This window comes from Akebia trifoliata, unplaced genomic scaffold (genome assembly GCF_017979445.1).
Source record: "Akebia trifoliata isolate Shusen 1 unplaced genomic scaffold, ASM1797944v1 Contig01424_ERROPOS340448, whole genome shotgun sequence".
Taxonomy (NCBI): Eukaryota; Viridiplantae; Streptophyta; class Magnoliopsida; order Ranunculales; family Lardizabalaceae; genus Akebia; species Akebia trifoliata.
In genome coordinates this window covers 135,593-158,366 of record NW_028237696.1, presented here as the reverse complement: position 1 = coordinate 158,366, position 22,774 = coordinate 135,593, and the positions used below count along the sequence as shown (strand labels likewise).

The following is a 22,774-nucleotide window of genomic DNA, read 5'->3' as shown; positions in this document are numbered from 1 at the left end:
ATTCGAACGAAGCGGGATGTCTCGTCCGAGTTAACTCGGTATCGGTGCTGAACGAGACGAGACGAGACGTTAAACCGTAATTAAAAACCATGCCAACTATGCTGTGGATTACAAAGACAATCTTCGATACAAACAAAGCTTTCTCTTGTCCTTCTAAATTCCGCCAAATTTATCGGCGATTTCTTCATAGTTAGCTCACCAAAGAGAGAAAGAAAGAAACACAAGAAACTTTCTTCGACCTTTTAAATCTCTATTTCTCTCTTTTTTTTTGTTGCTTCGATTCTTCAACCATGGCACAAGTTGTAAGTACTAGATCCGTACAAGGATCCTTTGTCTGCAACATTGCTCGATCTGTAAAGAATCCTATTGAGAAGCTCAAACCTCCTACTGGTTTTCCAGCGAAGGTTTTCTCTGGAAAAGAATGGAAGAACAACCGAGTTTTCCACTACATTCCGATCATGGCGAAGAGATCTGCAAGAGCGGAACCTGAAGTTCTTCCTGTTTCGCCCGAAGACGTACCAAAGGTTTAAGCTTTTCTTTCTTAATCTACCGATCTCAATTTCTCAATTTCTTTAAAAAATGAGGGTTTTTTTAGAGAGCTGCGATTTGCATCCCGCCTTTTACTTGTTACATTCCAATTAAAATAAAAAAAAATATTAATAAATTAATGGTTGACAATAAGTAAAAGTTGGGGTGCCAGTAGAAACTCTCTTTTAGATTTCCATTTGCTAGATGTTGGATTTTATATGAGCCTAATCTTAATGTTAAACAATAACTTGAACCAAAATTTTGTAATGTTCGAATGGTGTGTTTTAATCTTTAATTAAGGTATGAAAAATGATTTAAGAAATTGGGGTGTTATAAGTAAACGTTGGGTGCCAATAGCAGTTCTCTTTTTCAATTATCATTTTTATTTCTCATATAAATATAGCTTAATCGTATCTATACCTATAATCTTTTAAATATTTGTTTGAAATGTATAGATTTTAAGATTGAATTATCACAAAATCTGCACCTTATTAGAATTTTAAAATAAGTATCTGGTTTTATTTATTTAAAAATTAAATTAAATTAAGCGCCTGTTTTTTGCTTCAGTGATTAATGTTAATGGCTTTGATTGGCTTGTGATATTATGTTGTCACATGAAGTTCACTTTTTTTTAAGATTTTTTTTTAAAATATTTCTCTTTTATTCCATTTGGCCTTTACAAACTGTTTTGATTGACATTGTGGATTTCTCTTGTATTTCTTAGCAAATAAGGTGGGATCTAACCTCTAAACTTGTATTTGTAATAAGCTTATTTATGTGGCTTATTAGTTTTGTTATTTAGATTTCTTTTTTGGGTGCGTTATAGTGGTTTTTATTACCACAATAATAGTGGTAATAAGAATGTCAAGTAGCACAATTTGTGAGTCTAACACAGTCAACTGTTGTGATTTGCTACAATTTGTACAAGTTTAATTGAGCTCCATCTAAGATGTGGACAATGATATTAATATTTCTGTTCTTTTTTCATTTGACTTTAGTCATACCTTGTTTGTATAATTAATGATTCTAGAACTAGTTCTGGTCAACAAGTAGTTACTGTTAATCAATCCACACATTTGGGGGGCCGAAACCCCAGCCCGAAGGGCAAAACTGTACTTTTTTGTTAGGAGGCTGCTAACCCTAATTTATGGTAGTTTTCTGCAGGAGAAACATTGCAATTCTTTTTTTGGTCTTTGAGCATAGTGAAATCATGTGGCTCCATGGTTTTTGCCTGATTTAGGGGGTTTCCACATAGATTCATGTGTTATGATTGATTTCTCTTTATTATTCGTTCTCTTCAATTTATTTCATATATCAAGGTTGAATGTTGGAGCTTTTCCAACACTAACTTTACCCACCTCAGCTATGCAGTCAGTTTTTTTTTTTTAATGAATGAGAACTGTTAAGAGGTTTTGTTGTACTTTATGCTGTCCAAATTCAAGAATATGTTGTAGCCTTAAATTGTAAGGAGGAGGCCAATGATGGTGTTTGAATTTTGAGGTTTTGACTCATTTTATACATTGTTTGATTCACATGGTCTAATCTCTGTCTACCTTAATATATTTTCCTCTCATGATAGTTTTTCTTGTAATGTATGGCAATCATGGTTTTAAAACTCGGTTTCGTGTCTCATCTTGTCCATGCCAGATACCGAGTCGTCTCAGATCAGTTTTCCGATACGTTTGAGATGTCTCGTTCAAAAATGAGAAAAATGAATGTGGGGTTTTAAATCTCGTTCGAAAAATTGACTTGTCTATCCGTCTAGTCTATGCCTGATACCGAGATGACTTAGGCAATACATCTTGGTCTCGGACGAGTTTTGAAACCATGCTGGCAATAGTTAAGATGGGAATTGGAATAGAAAGCGTGTTATTGCATTCTCTTTTCTAAAGTAACAAGCAAGAATGCTAAACATACAAGAAATGAAAAACTTGTCCATTGAATACTGTTTATAATACTGGGAAAATATAAGACCATGGATCCCTCTAAGGAGCTGCTTTAATCTATTGAAATGTCATCCAATTCAGGACTCCTTAGTTTCTAACTTGATTCATGAATTGGTTGAATGGGTCACCAAAAAGAAGGTTTGAGTCGCCGCAAATTGAGTTTTAATGCTGATTTTGGATTTTGAGTAACCTTTTATGGAGTTAACAATAAGATTATTGGGAACTACCAAATCGATGTAGTAGACCTTTCCCCAATTAGATTCATACTTTTGGGACTACCAAAAATGGACATGCATATCTAAAAGAGTACCCATATGAGTGATGGTATCATCAACCTCCCTCCTTTTTTATATATCCTTTATCTAGGCTGGGTTTGGGGTTGGGTATGTTTATCAGCCATTGATATCTAGCATACACCTATTATTTATTTTTCTACTTATTTGCAGATTCTCCTAGTAGAACCGTTATACGATCACAGTCAAGTATTTTTTTTATTTTTTATTTTATTTTTCTCATCTCACTATAGTGTGGTGTTTATTGTTGATTAGACAAAAGAGGAATTTCAACATCTCCAGAGCATTCAGCAGCTTGGGGACACAGCAGTGGGCATGTGGTCTAAGCCAACAGTTAGACGTAAGACAAAGATTGTTTGCACAATTGGTCCTTCTACAAACACACGGGAAATGATATGGAAACTAGCTGAGGCTGGTATGAATGTTGCTCGGATGAACATGTCTCACGGAGACCATGCATCACATCAGAAAGTTATTGATCTAGTTAAAGAATATAATGCACAATCCAAAGACAATGCTATTGCGATTATGCTGGATACTAAGGTGGGTTTCTCTTCATGCTCTTTCCTTCTGCAAGGCTATGTTTTCAGATCCCCTCTTCTCAATATGGGAAATTGGAAGTGTAACCAAGCAAATGGTACACGACTACACGTTTAAAGTATTCTCTTCCATTCATAACTGGGGCTTGAGTGTCAACCTCAATTTAATCAATGTCTGCTTATTGAAGAATAGAAATGCTATGAAGTGTTTCTGTTCTATTCATGTGCATCATCATTGTTTAATTAATGATCGTGGTGGTAATGTAACGACTGTTATAAAAATAATACCAGGGACCCATTATGGTCAATGTAAATAATGGACAAATGTTACAGGCCCATTTTTTTTTCAGTACCTGTCTCCCCTTTCCTGAAAATAATGGCTCTACAACTTTACATTGCAATGTTTTTATCCATTTATTCTTCAAATTCAAATAATGAGATTATCTGGTATTTTTCAGAAAGCAACAGTTACAATTTTTGACTTCGAATCTCAAACCTGATTTCAAATTTTGAATTTATTTTCCTTTTGAATGTGCTAATTAAAAAATTCTTATGGGTTTCACCTCGATGAATACCATTGTAAGGTCACACTAGGAAGCTGTTGCACCACTATTGTAGTCCCCTTGAGTATATTTGTGTTTTTGAAATGTTTTTTTTTTTTTTTTCTGGATCTCTCTTTTTCTCATTTTCCCCAAATGTTAACTTGTCTCTCTTTTTATTTTTTTTGTTATCAGGGCCCTGAGGTTAGGAGTGGCGATTTACCCCAGCCAATAACATTAACCACTGGTCAGGAATTCACTTTCACTATCAAAAGAGGAGTTGGCACAGATAATTGTGTTAGTGTGAACTATGATGATTTTGTTAACGATGTCGAAATGGGTGACATGCTACTTGTTGATGGTATGCATCAATGCTTTCTTATATGTACATACATGTTTCTATTTCTATAATGTCTTGATGAGAAGATGTTATCGATTTGATATGCTTCTATTTCTAGTATTGTCAATCACATGGGCATTGTTGAGGTTTGATGTTCCTAGTTTGGTCCGACTTTTAAATCTTCTAGGAATGTGCTGTTTTCTAAATTTTCAATCTTTTATTAATATGATACCTTTATATATTGAAATATTTTGGCAATAGTTTGGTCCGACTTTTAAATCTTCTTGGATGATCATTTTAGATATTGAAATATTTTGGCAAAAGTTGTATTTCTAATTTCCTCAAATATGTCACGAAACAATCATGTGTTTTTTTTATCACATTATTTCGCATTTTTGTTTCTTTATAAAGTTTTCCTGATATTTATCCAATTAAGCTATTGGAAGAAAAATGTTGAAGTCTTCCAATAAAGCTATTGGGAATTAGATTTGTGATCGTCCCATAATTTTTAAGTGGCTTTGGATTTCTCATCCTGCTTTTCAAAGTCTATAATGGAAAACTTTCAGGGGTGGCAATGTCTAGGATTTCTTTTTCATGTTCTCTAAAAGGTCTCTTTGAGTATTTTTCGCTTTGCTATGAGTTGGGGTGTTTGGAAAGAATGTAATAGCTGGGTTTTCGAGGAGCATGAGCACACTCTCCAAGAGATCATCATTGCTATTTTGGGCGTTCTTCATTTTGTGTTCAACGAGTTCAGAGGGGTTTTCTTTGAAGATTTTCTTTTCAGATGGAATAGAATTTGTAACATTAGATGACCTCAGTTGAAACTTGGGTCTCTTAGTGTGTAGTGATGTATTTTTTTTGGTAGTTTTTCACTTTGTATTCTGATGGTCTCCTCAACCCCCCTTTTCGTTATTGTTTTAATAAAATTCGTGTTTATCAAAGTTTTTTATATGCTTCAAGCTGAGAATAGAATGTTTGGGAGTTTACTGCAACCTTGCAAGCTACAAGCCTTCCATCAATTTCTTGGGGCTCCTAAACCTTTTTCAATGAGACAATGAACATTGGAAACTTCTTGAAGCATGAAGAATTTTCCTGCCATGACGATTTTGCAAAACTGATGTTCAATTTTTATTTTTATTTTTATAAGGTGGAATGATGTCATTTTTGGTGAAGTCCAAGACTGAAGATTCGGTGAAATGTGAAGTTGTTGATGGAGGGGAGCTCAAGTCTAGAAGGCATCTGAATGTTCGAGGGAAAAGTGCTACACTGCCATCCATCACTGGTGGGATCTTGGAGCACCAAATTATATAGTCTTCAGAATATCAACAGATTTATTGTTGATTTTCTTATTTCTTTTTTTGACGGAAGCTCTTTAATTACATGATTAAAATTTCTATTGTTATTTGATTGCTGATAACCATTTGTTTTGGTTTGCTTCAGAAAAGGATTGGGATGATATCAAGTTTGGAGTGGATAATAAAGTAGACTTTTATGCTGTTTCCTTTGTTAAAGATGCTAAAGTGGTCCATGAATTGAAGGATTATCTACAAAGTAAAGCATCCATATATATGACTTACATTCTGTCAGGATCAGCATTGTGTTTCACTTGCAATCAATTATAGGTCCGGCCCTCCTTTTTTTGCAGGCTGCGGTGCAGATATACACGTGATTGTGAAAATTGAAAGTGCAGACTCTATACCAAATCTTCATTCGATTATCACTGCATCTGATGGGGTGGGTGAACCCAAATATTTGTATTTCCTTCCTCATTGTTCCTGCTAGCCTGCTATATTTGACACAGACACATTTGTTTTAAAAGTGGATATGATTAGATATTGATGCTTGGTGGAATAATACATTTAATGAGCTTGCCATGCCTGTATTCTGTTTGATATGATATAAATATCATATTCTAGAAATGTTTTTAGTAGTACTAGACACTGTTGTCAGAATTTAATTGGATGTAAAATGGTAAGTGGAAGGCTCAAATTGGATTGGAATATAACATGCTAGGATCATACGATCCACAACATTCCATGTGTGTACTTAAACGTCTTCCCAGCTAGACCATCAATTTAAATTGCAAAATTTTTCTTTTATATTTGGTGCTTTCTTTGTCTTGTGGGACATTGATAAACTTTTGCATTTTCTTCAACGTAAATGATGAATTTTGTTTATCACCAATAACTCGGAGCATGTTAAGTGGGTTGATTGTCTTGTTCATGACTACTACATTCTGCTGTTACTTTGTTTTACGGAAATAGAAGGGGGGCATGAAATTTCAGTCTTGTAGTCCATATATCAGCATTAGCTATATCCCTTGCACCACCTTCTCGGTGCAGATGCATTTATTGTTCAATCAGAGGGGTTGGAACAAGCATTTAATGGCTCATAAAATCACAATTAAAACATCTCTGGTGCGAAAAGCCAGCCTGACGATCTAAGGCCTTCTATGCATTAGTTGGTTACATTGGTTTTATTTTTTTTACCTTTGATCTTGACGTCATGTTTACTACTACAAAGGAAATATTTTGGATTTCACACTGAAAGTTCTTAACATTTTTCCTGGTCTTATGTAATAATTCTTGTAGGCTATGGTTGCAAGGGGAGATCTTGGGGCTGAGCTCCCAATTGAGGAGGTTCCATTGCTGCAGGTAGTTCTTATTTCTGATAGAAGATGGTCTATTGAGATAATATCATATGCACGAGACATGTTTCTTGGATATCTTTTGATCAATCTTGTTTTTGTTTTTTTTTTGCCGAGCATACTTAGAGAATATGCTCTTGTTTTCTGCCAAACTCTTTTAAAATACAAATCGTTCCTTCATGCAGGAAGAGATCATTAGGATGTGTCGTAGCATGGGGAAAGCTGTTATTGTGGCAACAAATATGCTGGAAAGCATGATTGTTCATCCTACACCTACCCGAGCAGAGGTGTCAGACATTGCTATTGCAGTTCGTGAGGGTGCTGATGCAGTTATGCTTTCCGGAGAAACCGCCCATGGGAAGTAAGTTCTTTTTATTTTTTGACTCTTAAATACTTAAACCAACCTGAATTTTTGGGATAAGGCTTTGATGATGATGAAGCTTAAATACTTCCGTTAGGATTGATGGGAGGATAGCATGTGCAAGTGGTGCAATTCATGGGTAGTTGGTCATTCTATGGATCCCACCTATGAAGTCTCCTAGGTCAAAAACTGATCCAAGAGCATACTTAGAGGATATACTAGGTTGGTCCCATCATAAAGCAGATATGGGGTCCCAAACTACCTTATGTGCCAACAAATAAGGGAAGACTTCCTGCTACCCTATCATAAATATTCTTTTTTGAAGGAATATCACAACATTGGTGATGCTAAAAGATCAAATACAAGGTGTCCCTTGAAATATTTTCCATGTTACCTAGATAGTCGGTGTATAATACAAGATGAGGTGTCTGCCTTTGACACAAATAACCTCCACATAGTGGAGATGATGACATAAAACATGTAAAAATAATCTTGAACGGCTCATGACTAGACAGTATGCATAGTTCTAAGTTTTGTTGTTTTGGAATTGACTGCCAGGCCATCCTAGTCTTGGGTTGACTGGGAGAAGTTACTAAGGATTTGTGTTTCCCTTGTCTTGCTTTGTCTCATACCGTCTTGGTTGAGTCATCGTGGCTTTTAACCTGGCTGAAATGTACCTCTAAACCCACTACTTTAGACCTTAAGTGTACTACAATGAAGAAGCGTGTTCATATTATCCTTGTCTAGCCACTTGATATATGGTTTCTTTCCTCGTATTTCAATGAAGAAGGGGGAATCAATTTATTCTACCAAGTAGATTGCTACATTGAGACAAAAGGCAAAGTAGTAATGAACTTATGATTATTCAGGCTTTAACTCCAAACAAAGTGAGACTTCACTGCTTTGCATTCGTGTTCAGGCTAGGTGGAACATTCATGGTGACCTTAGTTCAAGAAACATGCAGGCATAAAACAACCTTAAACATCCCCCATATTTAGTTGTCAATTATTGGCATAATGTTTGGTTTTCTAACAAACAAGACAAACGTCATCGACTTCTTATTATTATTTTTAAACTTTGAATAGCATATCTGCAATGTAGTTAAAGCCTTGCCTAACATCACCTAGGTGATTATTGTGTAGCTCGTATTACAGAATTATTGTTTTTTATGAATGTATATATTTCTTTATTGATGGGAGGACAAGAAGTCCTTCAAAGATAAGAAAACTAAAGAAGATTCAACTAATCCCTCCCCCTTACAAGTAAGATCCCACCTAACAAGAAAATCCTCAAAGAAGAGGCCTCTAAACTCCCTAAACTGCTTACACCATTTTATTAAGGTCTATGTAGATATATCAAATCATATTATATGTTAATTAGGATTAGATCATGCAGTTAGGGTAGTTATACATTATGTAACCACATGTACCTATCTTTTCTCTATTTATTCGAAGCTCACTGGAGAGCAAAATCATCTAGGTATTCAAAATTCTTTTAGCTTAGAGCCCCTTGCACCAAACCAGTCCCTAGGTTGGTTATCATGGACCTGACCTTTCCAAGCATGGTTCCCACGTGACATGAGCAAATTCCTAAATTTAGCTCAAGTCAGTCTTCCCCAATGAGTCCTAGGATTTTCCTCACTTCTCTGACGTATTCACCCATTGAAAGAACATTCGAGGTGTAAGGAATGAGAACTTGTCTTCCTATAATACCCTGAAAATAACTAAAGGTATAAACATAATATTGTGTATATATCAGGGTGTTTCTATAATTTATTATGAGATGTATAATAATGTTTGTAAAATAATTAGATAATTGAATGGTGTTGATGGGCCTGAATGATTTTGATAAATTTTCAGAAAAACGTTATTTTGGTCTTTTCATGGAAGTCATCATGGGAGGGGCTTTTATGTGATTTTATGGTCTATGGGGGCATCCCAAAAATATTTAAAAAGCTCTATATAGGTGTAGCGTTAGAGAGAAAAGGGGTGGTTGATTGATGTTTATCCCATAATTTTAGGAATTTTGAATTATTTAAACTATCTTATGCCACGTCACACTCCTATTTTACACAATCCTATTTGTTTTTATCCAAAAGTGACATGTGTTTCATCTTATCGGTTGTTTCTATTGAACCCTAAGATGTTGCCAAGTGGCAATAAAATTAATGAGATCTAAATCAATTGTCCCGATGAAGTAGAGAGTATTTTAACCTAAATAGGTGCAAAACATGGGATCATGACCATCTAATTTGTTTAGATTGTGAGCTACTATTGGGGAATCAACCAAAATAGATTTGAGGCTTTAAAATCCCTAGAAACCTCCCCAAATCGTGCCCATTTTATTCTCCTTTTGAAATTTCTTAAAAACACCAAATTTTGTTAAAGAAACGACTCTAGAGAAGCTCCTAAAAAACAATTTGCCATCGGTCATAATAAGAGAATTTTTCCTCTCATTAAGATCTAGAACATAGTTTAAATCTGGATCCAAAATACCTTTCTGTCCAATTTTTGTCCAACACAAGGGGGATTTGCTCAGTCTATTGTACAACGCCTCGTAAGGTGTCATCTCAATATTGGCTTGATAATTATTGTTATAGGTGAACTAGGCCAAAGGTAAGAAATTACTCCAATCGCCTTTAAAGTTCAAAGCGCACACTCTTAACATGTCCTCCAAAATTTGAATCACACATTCTGATTGACCATTGATTTGGGGGTGAAATGCTGAGCTAAAATTTAATTGAGTTCATATTACACTCCACAAGCTTTTCCTGAATTGGAAAGTAGATCTCAGGTCTCAATCAAAGATTATGGATAAGTGAATTCCTTAGAGATTATGGATAAGGGAATTCCATGCGACCTCACTATCTCCTTAACATACAGTTGACTCAAGGTATTGAAAGAATTTGTGACCTTTATAGCTTGGAAATGAGCAGATTTTATTAGTTGGTCTACTATTACCCAAATTGCATCTTTGTCTCGAGCTGTTTTTGGTAATCCCATCTTGAAATCCATAATGGTGTTATCCCACTTCTATGTGTAGAGCTTGTAACATCCTTTTGGGTCTCTGATGTTCCACCTTCACTTGCTGACACATGAGTCCTTTAGAAACAAACTCGGCCATGTCTCTTGTCATACCTTTCCGCCAAATTGGCATTTCAGATCTCGATGTATCTTCGTCCCTCCTGGATGCATGGTATACTTTGATCGATAAGCTTCATTGAGTACTTCTTTAGTCTGCAAATTGCTCGGTACACTGATATGATTCAAGAATCTTACGCTACCATCAACATGCATTGACCAACCTTCTAGTGCACTTCTCCCTAAGATCTTTCTAATTTCTTCCAGCCACTGATCTTCCTTTTGAGTTTCTATCACTCTCTGGAGTAAGGCTGGGTGAGCTACAAGGTTATACACACAATCCTGCAATCTAGCCACTATTCTTTGTGTTCTCCTACTCAAAGCATTTGCTACAACATTTGTTTTTCCTAGTTGATAATAGAGAGTGAAATCACAGTCGTTAAGGAATTATATCCACCTCATTTGCTCAAGTTCAAATCTCTTTGTGTGACGATATACTTGAGATTTTTTTGGTCAGAGATCTCAACCACTCTCCATACAAGTAATGCCTCCAAATCTTTTAGGCAAACACAATTGCCGCCAATTCCAAATCATGAGTAGGGTAGTTTTGTTTCATGGGATTTCAACTTTCACGATGCATAAGCCACCATTCTACAGTGTTGCATTAATACACAACCCAAACGTTTCAGAGATGCATCACTATAAGTGGTATACCATTTGCCCACTGGCTGGGGTAATCAAAACTGGTGTTGTTGTGAGTCTCCTCTTTATTTTTTTGAACAACCATTTACACTCAGTGTCCCTAACACACTTTATTCCCTTCTTGGTCAATTTTGTTGAAGGACCTACAAGTTGGGAAAATCCTTCTACAATTGGCATTAATATTCTGGTAAGCCCTAAAAGCTTCAGATTTCAAACACATTCTTTGGTTGCTCCCATTTCATTATTGCTTCAATCCTCGAAGGGTCAACTAAGATACGATCTTCCGAAATGACGTGTCCGAGAAGTTTCACCTCCGACCATGGTTTAAAAATTTGTTTTGTTTCATATGGAATGTTTCAGATTTTTTACCTTGTCGAGACGAAACCAACTTGAAATCGAAATATTCGATGTTTTGATCTTTTTCTTTAAATTTTTTTCTGATCTATAAATGAGAAAGATATGGGGGGAGAGATCTGAGGGAGGGATCTACGAGAGGAGAGATAAGAAGAATTGTAGAATTGTCAAGTCTCTAATTAAGAGCTTGGCAGATATATATAATAATAAAAAAAGGTGAATGGACAAAAATGCCCCTACATAGGTGAATGGACATAAATGTCCTTACATAGAAAAAGAAACATAGAAATAACAAAATTAGACTACTACTATCTACTATTTTTCAATACTCCCCCTCAAGTTGGAACAAATATATCAACTAAACCCAGCTTGATAAGATGAGAGTTAGAGATAGAAGGACCAACAGACTTTGTAAACATGTCGGCGAGTTGATCTGAAGAAGATACAAAGACTGTCTGAAGGGCATCAGATCGAACTTTCTCCCTGAGAAAGTGAACATCAACCTCTATATGCTTAGTTCGTTCATGAAGAACTGAGTCAGAAGCAAGCATGATAGCAGATTTGTTGTCGCAGAACAACGAGGAAGAACCAGAAAGAGGAAATCCCAATTCTGTTAGTAAAGATCGAAGCCAGAGAAGCTCACATGTCCCGAGCACGATACTCAGCTTCAGCAGAAGAACGAGAGACCACATTCTGTTTCTTACTTTTCCATGAGATAAAGTTACCTCCATGGAATGTACAGAAACCAGAGGTAGATCTCCTATCTGTAAGAGAGCCCGCATAATCAGCATCAGTGAAACATGACAAATGTGGTTGAGCAGTAGATGAGTAGAAATGCCCAAGGCCAGGACGTGATTTTAAGTAGCGAAGAATACGATGAACGGCCTCAAGGTGAGATGTACGCGGAGCATGCATAAACTAACTGACTACACTAACCGCAAAGGTCAAATCCGGTCTAGTATTAGTCAAATAAATCAGACGACCTACAAGTCTCTGATAAGAAGCCGGATCAGATAATAGATCACCATATTCGATATGAAGTCTATGATTCTGATCCATAGGAGAAGAGGTAGGACGACAACCAAGCATACCAGTATCCTGAAGAAGGTCCAATGTGTATTTGCGCTGAGATAGTGAAATACCTCGTCGAGAGTGAGCTACTTCTATCCCCAAGAAGTACTTGAGAGGACCCAAGTCCTTAACCTCAAAAACAAGACCCAATATCATCTTCACCTTGTCAATCCATTGGACATCATCTCCTGTCAAGATAATATCATCTACATATACTAGAACAATAGCACATCGACCATCCAATCCTCGATGAACAAAACAAGTATGATCTGAGTGGCATCTGGTAAACTCCATAGACAAAATAACTTCTGAAAAACGTTGAAACCAAGCTCGCGGGGACTGTTTTAGACCATACAGAGATTTGAGAAGGCGGCATACCTTCCCACAACATTCCCCTTGAAGACGAAACCTAGGAGGGGGGTTCATATATATAACTTCAGTCAAATCACCGTTCAAGAAAGTGTTCTTCACATCGAGTTGATGAAGAGGCCATGAGTGACAAGCATCTAAAGAGATAAGAAGAACAGTGGAAAGTTTGGCAACAGGAGCAAATGTGGCACCAAAATCCTTCCCTGGAGTCTGCGTAAACCCCTTAGCAACTAGTCGCGCCTTATACCGATCAACAGTGCCATCTGCGAGGTATTTCACCGTAAAGACCCATTTACAACCAACGGTTCGCTCCCCAGATGGAAGGGTAACAAGAGTAGATTTGAGAGTTTTAGGATTAGGGTTTTTGTGGAGAAGAAGAGAGTTGTTTTATTCTCTCTCTCACTCATATATATATTAACATCATAAGAGTGTTACTAATAACAAAAGAACCCTTGGAAGATTAGAAATAACCAAGAAACCTTTATAAGAATTTCTACAACAAGTTCCTAGGTATTATTTTTCTGCAAAGCATCCATCTCAACAGTCATAGCTCTAGTCCACTGAGGATCTTGCAAAGCTTCTGATACAGACCGAGGAACTCGAATAAAATCAATAAGAGTAAGGTAGGCCTGATAAGGAGAAAGACTCTGATAGGAGACAAACTGTGCAATGGGATGATCAGTAACACACCCTCGTTTACCTTTGCGAAGAGCAATAGGTAAGTGAGTTAGAAACAAAAGGAATAGGAGCAGGTATAGGTGTAAGAGTAGGAGATGATATACCTGAGTCCAAGGAGGAGGTTGGCAAAGGTGGAGATGGACGAGGGCAACGGGTGTAGACCTGAAACTCCGACGGAGGTGAAGGAAAGATCGGAGAGGGTAGCATTATAGGTGATGGGTCCTGCGAAGAAAAAGGTTCCTGCAAAGTAGAAGTAGTACGGAAATATGGAATATTTTTAAAGAATGTAACATCAAGAGAATGTATGACACGGTGAGAAACCGGATCATAACACCGATACCCCTTGGACATAGTAGAATAACCCAAGAAGACGCACCGAATGGCTTTATCATCTAATTTAGTACGAGTGGGAGTCCTATCTTGAACAAAGCATGTGCACCTAAAGACTCTAGGGGTAATGGGGAAGAGAGTGTGGTCGGGTTGAAGAACATGAAGAGGTACCTGTCCTCCTAAGGTGCGACTCGGAACGCGGTTAATAAGAAAAGCCGCAGTTAGAACTGCCATATTCCAATATGCCTTAGGAACATGCATGCCTCGAAGAAGACACCTGACTGTATTCATGAGATGACGATTCTTACGTTCTGCCACCCCATTCTGCTCAGGAGTGTATGGACATGTCAACTGATGGAGCATACCATTCTCATGAAGATGGGAACGAATCCCATCCGAAATATATTCCCCCCCATTATCTGACCTGAGAGATTTAACAGTGATGTTGTACTGAGTTTGAATCATCTTAAGAAAATTAACAAAAATAGGAAGCACCTCAGAACGAGAACGCATCAAATAAATCCAAGTGCAACGAGAATAATCATCTATAAATGTAACATAGTATCTATGACCATTAAATGCAGTAACAGGGGAAGGCCCCCAAACATCAGAATGAACTAAATCAAACATTGCATTAAACTGATGCATACGAGGTACGAGTGTGTTTAGAGAGTTCACACACAAAACACTGGAATTTGTGCCCACTACAAGAAGTTTTTAAAGCAGGAAATAAAGGACACAAGTGCTGAAAATTAGTATGTCCTAAGCGAGCATGCCATAAATCTAAAGACTGAGATGAAAAAGTGTGGCTCCCAGATGATGGAAGCACAGAAGCTGGAGCCGCAATCGATTGAGATCCAAATATGTACAACCCATCCTTCTCATACCCCTTGCCAAAAATCCTCCTCGAAGTCAGGTCCTGAAAAATACAGTGAGTAGGAAAAAATATTACAGAACAATTTAAAGATTTAGTAATGCTACTCACAGATAAAAGGTTAAGAGATAGGTGAGGGACATGAAGCACGGAGTCAAGAGAAAAATTAGGCGATAATGAGATAGTACCCTTGCTGTGGATAGGTGTGAGGAACCCATCAGCAAGACGAACCTCCCTATGAGTAGTAGGGAAAATAGAGGATGTAAAATGACTAGACTCACCAGTCATGTGATTAGAGGCATCAGAATCAATTACCCATGTCAGTGGAGCAGAGCCAGACTAAGTAGCATGAAGTGCAGAGGATGTACCTTGAGGTGTAATAACCGACGCAACAGTCGAGAATGAGGGAGTGTGAGCCTGGATCTGATCCCGTACAATGGCTGCAATCTGAGTCTAGAGATGTTGCAAATCGATGGTGCCAAGAGTCCCTTGAGAAACTGATGCAGACTCTACAGTAGTAGCACGAGGAGAAGGATGTCCCACAGAAGGCTGTCCCACAGAAGATCTCAAAAGGTGGGGATAAAGCTGAAAGCAACAGATCTTCTCATGTCCAACCTTCCCACAATGGCTGCAAGTAAGGCCATTCCCTTTACCACGTCCACGGCCTCCACGGGCTCGACTGCCATGTCCTTGAGTACGAGAATCAGAGAACCTTGAATTGGCTGCTAGAGCCATCTGATCTGTAGCTGGGGCAGAGATAATCCTAGGGACTTGAGTCTGAGAAGAAGCTACACGGCGACGACGCTCATCACTATCAATGGTCGTAATGTCTCAAATAAAGATGGTAAAGGAGTGGTGTTAAGAATCTGTGTTTGAAGTACTTCAAACTCAGGACGTAGACCCATGAGGAATTGGTATGTCTGATGTCGACCAATCCGCTTAACCACATACCTAGCTGCTTCTACAGACAACTCAACCATAGACTCATAGTGCGAGAGCTCCTCCCAACGAGACTGAAGGAAACCAAAGTAATCTGCCACACTCCGAGTGCCTTGGGTAGCTTGAGCAATATCCCGATACAGCTCATAAATCCTTCAGTCATTCATAGCATGCGCATATGTCTGAGTGAGGGCCGACCACAAAGAAGAGACAGTCTCATGGTACATGAACATGGTATAGGTACGCTGTTCCATAGAGTTAAATAACCATCCAAGAATGGTATAGTTATCGATTTCCCATTCAAATTTGGGATCAGTGGGGGGTGGCTTAGGGATGGAGCCCAATAACCAACCGGATTTACCTCTACTACCCAAATAAAGTCGCACAGACCGAGACCAGGACTGAAAGTTATGACTATCTAACAGAGCAGTAGTAATCCGTTGTGCAGAAGAATTTCCCCCAAGAGCAGTGTGGGAGTCCTTTATCTCGTGAGTAGATGTCATGGTTTATACTTAACAAGAAGTGACGTAACTTGTGGATTGAAGGGAGATCTCGTACAGTCGAAAATAAGGAGGGTCACCTAGGGCTGTCAACGGATAGCTATCCGATCGGATAGTGCTATATCCAAATTCGAATCCGAAAAAAATATCGGATATCTGATAATATCCGAACCGATAAAAAATCCTAAACGATCGCCGACCGGAGAAGACGGTGGTTATGGTCGGTTCGTCTGCGTTCTAACTGTCGAGAATCAAAGCCAGGAAGTCGTAGTTGCTGTCGTTGATCACACACAGCACTAGTGCTATATCCGAATTCGAATCCCAAAAAAATATCGGATATTCGATAATATCCGAACCGATAAAAAATCTTGAACGATCACCGACCAGAGAAGACGGTGGTTATGGCTGGTTCGTCTGCGTTCTAATTGTCGAGAATCAAAATCAGGAAGTCGTAGTTGCTGTCGTTGATCACACACAGCACTAGTGGTATATCCGAATTCGAATCCGAAAAAAATGTCGGATATCAGATAATATCCTAACCGATATTGCAGGTCTCTAAAGGCACCTTAAGTACTGTCGCACGCCTCCACAGGCTGCAGTGCTGCTATTGCAGATAAAAAAAGGGACCCAACAGTCCAGCCAATAGGCTAACGATGAACAAAATAGGGCATGAAATACAACGCAGAGAGTTATCGCAGCATGTGATCAAAAAAGATGAAGGAGATCGAAGGAGAACCAAGAGAGGAATTCTAATGGCTCTGATACCAAGAAGAATTGTAGAATTGTCAAGTTTCTAATTAAGAGCTTGGCAGATATATATAATAATAAAAAATGGTGAATGGACAAAAATGCCCTTACATAGGTGAATGGACATAAATGTCCTTACACAGAAAAAGAAACATAGAAATAACAAAATTAGACTACTACTATCTACTATTTTCCAATAAGATAGAGATCTGAGAAGAGATTTGTGAGATTTGTGAGAGGAGAATATGCAAGAGGAGATAAACAGATCTTGGGAGAGTGATCTGCATGATAAGAGAGTGAGGGATCTAGGGGAGAGATCTGCATGAAGAGAAAGAAGTACTTTCCTACTTCGTGTTGCTCTCAAAAACTCAAAAAGGTAAAATAAATGACATATTTCATCTTTTTTGGATAAAATGCCCTTGACCTTGGGTCTTTTGTAGAAGAATGGGTCATTTAGACTAGTCCCCCATCTTCTGGTAAATATTTGATATAGCCCCCAAGTTTTCAGACTGATGAAATGCCCCTTTGACCATGGCCTCTTGAGAAAGATTAAAAATATTATTAGTTTTTCTGTATCATTTCGATTTTTTTCAAAAATCGAAACACTAGAACGAAATGAAATTTTAAACTATGCCTCCGACAACCAAAACTCACACTTATCCCACTTCGTATACAATTGGTGGTCCCTTCAAGTTTATAATGCAATACGAAGATGCTCCTCATACTTCTTCTTTGTGGTAGAGTAAGTCAGAATGTTAGCTACAAAGACCATTATGTATCGATTAGGTAAGGTCTGAAAACACGGTTCATCAAATCCAAGATCAAATAATGAACATCATTTCTATAGTGATTATGAAATGCATGCAAAAGTCTCATCAGTGTTTGGGATTCTTGTCACAATACAAGGAGTAGGAACATCACAAGAATTCACTCACAGAACAACCCACATTACAAGGGGTATAAAACATTGGAATTCTTTCTTTCAACAGGACAAAGGGTATAAATATCACCAAAAAATCACATGCATACAATGTACTAGGTCTTGCCCAAGGACAAGGGGCCTTCTCAGGGGGTTTAGGGTCTTGCTCTGAATGCTACTCTGGCTCCTTGCTTGTGAGATTTTTACTCAATCAAATATAGATGTCATGATGCATGCTCAAATTTAACGTGGAAAACATTTAAATAAAATTATTACAAAAATAAATGCAAGATAATTTTAAGAAGCAATTCATCATGATGATCACATCAATCGAGATTTAACAATCCTATAACATACAGATTAAAGAAGATTTAAGAAAATTTTACTGAATGTTTTGGGTTGGACTTGAATTATGTTGTAGATCTTAATGGGAGGAAAAACTTTTGTGTTTTAGTTGGGAGAAAATTGCTTCGATATATATGGAATTCTTGGAGCTTCTCTAATTGTGTTTTTGTAGCAAAATTTGGTGTTTTCTAGAAATTCTGAAGTGAGAATGAGGTGGGCACGAGTTGGGGAAGTTTCTTCGGGTTTTAAAGCCTCAAATGTATTTTGATTGATCCCCCAATAGTAGCCCATGATCTCAACAAATTAGGTGGACATGATCTCATTGTTTTGCATCTATTTAGGCTAAAACACTCCTTACTTCAATAAGAACATTGATTTAGATATTTTATTTAATTTGTTTGTCATTTGGCAACATCTTAGGGTTCAATAGAATCAACTAATAGGATAAAAACGCGTCACTTTTGGTTAAAAACAAATAAGATTGTGTGCAATAGGAGTGTGACATGTGGCATGAGATAGTTTTAAAAATTCAAAATTCCTAAAATTATGGGATAAAATATCAATTACCTACCCCATATCTCTCCCAATGACTCAACACCTACCTAGAGCTTTTTAAATATTTTTGGGATGCTCCCTAGACTTAATAAAATCATAGAAAAGCTCCTCCTTAGAAGACTTGCATAAAAAGACCAAAATACAATTTTTTTTCGAAAATTTATCAACTTTTAATCACTAAGATCTATCAATACCATTCAATTTTCTAATTATTTACAGACATTATATAACGTCTCATAATTAAATTTTAGACTACCACTGAGCAAATCATGTAGAAAACACTGAAAATATGTGAAGGGGCAAAAACTTTTCGTCTCCTAAATTTTAGGAAATTGATGTGTAAAATTTCATTTTGAACAACTTTCTTGTTTTTGTCATAGTGAAATTTTGACGTCTAGATGTCCGAAATGGAATATTATCCAAATTGAAATGACGATTACATCCTTGGTAACATGAAATTCCTAATCTTCAACCAATTTCCAACATTTTGAGTATGTGGGTTCATCCAACTTACACTTTGGAACAATTTTATTTTTACTACTGTCATTTTCAAAATAATCAAACTACCCTTGGGGGTGAAATTACCATTTTACCCACAGAAGGAAAAGAGAGAATAAGGGCAGAATGGGATAAAATGGGGTGTGTATCTGCATGATGTCAATTTGCTTATAAAAACACCCCTATACACAATATTACATTTATACCCTTGGTTATTTTTAGGGTATTACAATTCATCTCATCTTTGAGTTGTTTGGGTGATTCCAATGGTCTGGATACAGATTAGGGACCTCTTCCTTTTATATAGACTCGTGGAAGACATTCTAGGAAATTCTACCAATTCTCTAAAGCACTCATCCACTCAAAGAACACTTGAAATGTAAGGATTAGGGTCTTGTATTGCTCAAACCTCTGAGGGTGATTTCAAAGGGATGGATACAAATAAGGACCTCTCCCCTTTGTAATGACTTGGAGAAGATATTATCGAAAAATCTACCTATATTCACATTCTTCAACATCTTACTTAGATAAATATAGAGCTATTCTTGTACATGTCTTATAGTATAAGACTAATGCTGAAGTGACCTCAAGATTGTACCTCATATTGCACATCTTGATGTGAAAGTGTGTAAGAACCATAGATGCTTTTGACTCATATCTCAATAATAAGCATCTATGGTTCCTACACACTTTCATGTCAAGATGTGTGATGTGAGGTACAATCTTGAGGTCACTCTAGCACGACTCATAGTAGAACCTTCCCATGCTATACAAGATTATATACAACCATAGCCATCAAGTCAGAATATGGGTTTAAAACAACAGAAAACTTCGGAAAAAAGAGAAAGAACTAGGAGCAAACGGGGAAAAAACGTTAAAGACATTATTAAATATCTATGCATGACAGCATGTTTCCTCACCTAATTATATATTTGATGATGCTACAAGACATTAAGGGTCAACATATCTTTTGAGCAAAGTAACAGAGCATCAAAAATTCTATATTATCATCAAATCCCACATTAAATAACATTTATGAACCAAATCACAAACAACCATACGACCACAAAAATAACCATAGGTCTAAAAAATGTTATTATTATTATTATATTATATATATTGAAAATTCCTTCTTTAAATTGTAAAGAACATGTTTAAAATGCAAAAAAGTGTTTAGAATGTAAAAAAATATGTTTTTTTTTTTTTTTTTATAGCTCTAAATATCTTTAGAGGTAGAAATGCATTTTAAACGCGACTTTTAAAAAATGACATTTTTTGTTACTATGAATACAACTATTATGGTACATTAGAGAATCCCCCCCAAAGATTTTTCTAGATCCTTTCAAAATCCCTCAAGTCTACCTTATATTTCTCAACCACCTAAAGCTTTCTAGGCCCTTTGGGAACAATCTAGCTTCCCCAAGATTTGTTGAAGGGGGAAAACCACATGTTGTGCAATAGTTATTGTCATAGGGCACTAATCACAAGGGTGTTCACCTAGTTGTTGAAGAACTAGGCCTTGTAAGCAACATAATATAGTTTTTCTTCTACGCAGAAGTAAGCCTCTTATTACATGAAGTATAAGTAGCCATATAAAATTCTTTTAATTTATTTTTGGCCTTCATTCATGTTTCGGATGCCTAGATATCAAGTTTTGAAGCCCTATTTAAGGTAATCTTCTTTATCTAATTTTTAATTGGATCCGTATGCAACAAACAATCCCCCCCCCCCCCCCTGCGTGCGTGTGCCAAACTTATACTTACAATATAATTAATGAAGAAATTAAATTGTCACTTAGACCTTGGTTACATGAAGGACCCATATCACCCAGGCGCTGCCCAACCCTTGTGATTACACTGCACCTAGATTGCCTTACACAACTGTCAAATTTTTTCCTTCGCTTACTATGGATCTTTTTTTTTTTTTTTTAATTGATTACTTCCATGCAGGTTCCCATTGAAAGCGGTCAAGGTTATGCATACAGTCTCTTTGAGGACTGAAGCAACGATGGTTGGGGGTGAAAAACCTCCTAATCTTGGACAGGCCTTCAAGGTTACTATTTTTATTCCTTCTGTTGCAGTAACTTTTATATATCCGTGTCTTTTCTTCAGTTCCATTTGACCTTGAACTTTGACTGTATTCGGGAACCTTATTGTGCTTTGCAGAACCATATGAGTGAAATGTTTGCATTCCATGCAACAATGATGTCCAACACTCTTGGCACCTCTATCGTAGTCTTCACCAGAACTGGTTTCATGGCTATCCTACTGAGCCATTATCGTCCTTCTGGCACTATATTTGCTTTTACAAATGAGTGAGTCTCATGCATGCAATCTCTTCTGGACTGATTTGTCATAAAATCTTGATTTTCTATGAACTAGGCAAAATGAGTCAGCTGCTTTGAGTAGTGATCGGCTAGTTTAGAATATTGTTCAGAAATCTGCCAATCTAGGAACTATCCTAAGAATGTTTTCTTTATCCCCTTTTCATCCATACAAATTTCATAAATGGAATGACCGACTAATCACTTGAATCTTGATGACCATGCAGGGAAAGAGTAAGACAGAGATTGGCCTTGTACCAAGGGGTATGCCCTATATGCATGCAGTTCTCAAATGATGCTGAGGAAACCTTTGCAAATGCCTTATCTTTGTTGCAGGTAACTGAAAGCGAACTCTACTCTAACAAGGACACTTCATTATCTAACACATGCCAACTCACTTTTTCAACCCAGTATTATTTGAATAAAAAATATCTTCTTTTTTTCTAAACTATTATTTATCTGATTTTGGTGCAAAGTGCTCATCAAGATACATACACACTATTTTTAATATTTAAGATGAACAAAATTAGTTCAAAATTACTTACTGGGATCGATTACAGCCTTTATTAGAAGGAAAATATGCAGGTTGAAGGTTCCAATAGTTTGAAAAAAGACCAAAAAATAACTTGGATTGTAATAGTGGGAGCTGGAACACACTGGAATTAGCCAAAAAAAGGGTTTAGACAACTAAGTGGAGAAAAAGATTCGTTCAGCTTATACCATTTTTTTATTTAGTACAAAGCTTTAATGATGATGATCCCTCAATTTACGGAATAAACTGCATGAAATGTTTTCATGTCCGGTTTATGCATGGGGCGTTGTCTTTGTGTTTGTGTTGGAGTTTCACATATATGTCTTTGTTACATTGTGCAAAGCAAATATTTTTGTACGAATTTGTTCTAATAGTCACATTGTATTTCTTCTTCAGAAGCAAGGGATGGTGAAAAAAGGAGAGGAAGTAGCTCTTGTTCAGAGTGGCAGGCAGCCAATCTGGCGGTTCCAATCCACCCATAATATCCAGGTCAGGAAAGTGTAGATGATTGAAACCCACAACTCTTACATGTAGCAATTTTTATTTTGGTGGTTTTCCAAATCAGTTCCGGGACACGTTTCATCCATATCTTATAACATTATATATTTATTATAAGGATTTTGGGTTAGCATTAATTGTAAACTCTTAATAGTTTGTGAGAGCATTTTGTTCTGGAAGTGTGAGATTTTAAGATTTATGCCAACTTGTCATTGGACAAAGTTTCACTGCTTCTTTCATAAAACTCTATTGAAATTTTCCATACCA

At 36.9% G+C, this 22,774-nt stretch overlaps 1 protein-coding gene across 1 annotated transcript; it reads left to right on the top strand.

Annotated features, from left to right (window-relative positions):
- The first annotated feature begins 113 nt into the window (after nucleotides 1–113).
- Nucleotides 114–22,774, top strand: LOC147380396 (plastidial pyruvate kinase 2-like). Its single transcript, XM_086431755.1, has 12 exons — nucleotides 114–524; nucleotides 3,023–3,310; nucleotides 4,041–4,206; nucleotides 5,333–5,467; nucleotides 5,626–5,736; nucleotides 5,831–5,919; nucleotides 6,777–6,839; nucleotides 7,018–7,193; nucleotides 21,104–21,206; nucleotides 21,320–21,468; nucleotides 21,705–21,813; nucleotides 22,406–22,774. The coding sequence occupies exons 1-12, from the start codon at nucleotides 291–293 to the stop codon at nucleotides 22,511–22,513; spliced, it is 1,731 nt and encodes a 576-aa protein (XP_086287881.1). The 5' UTR covers nucleotides 114–290; the 3' UTR covers nucleotides 22,514–22,774.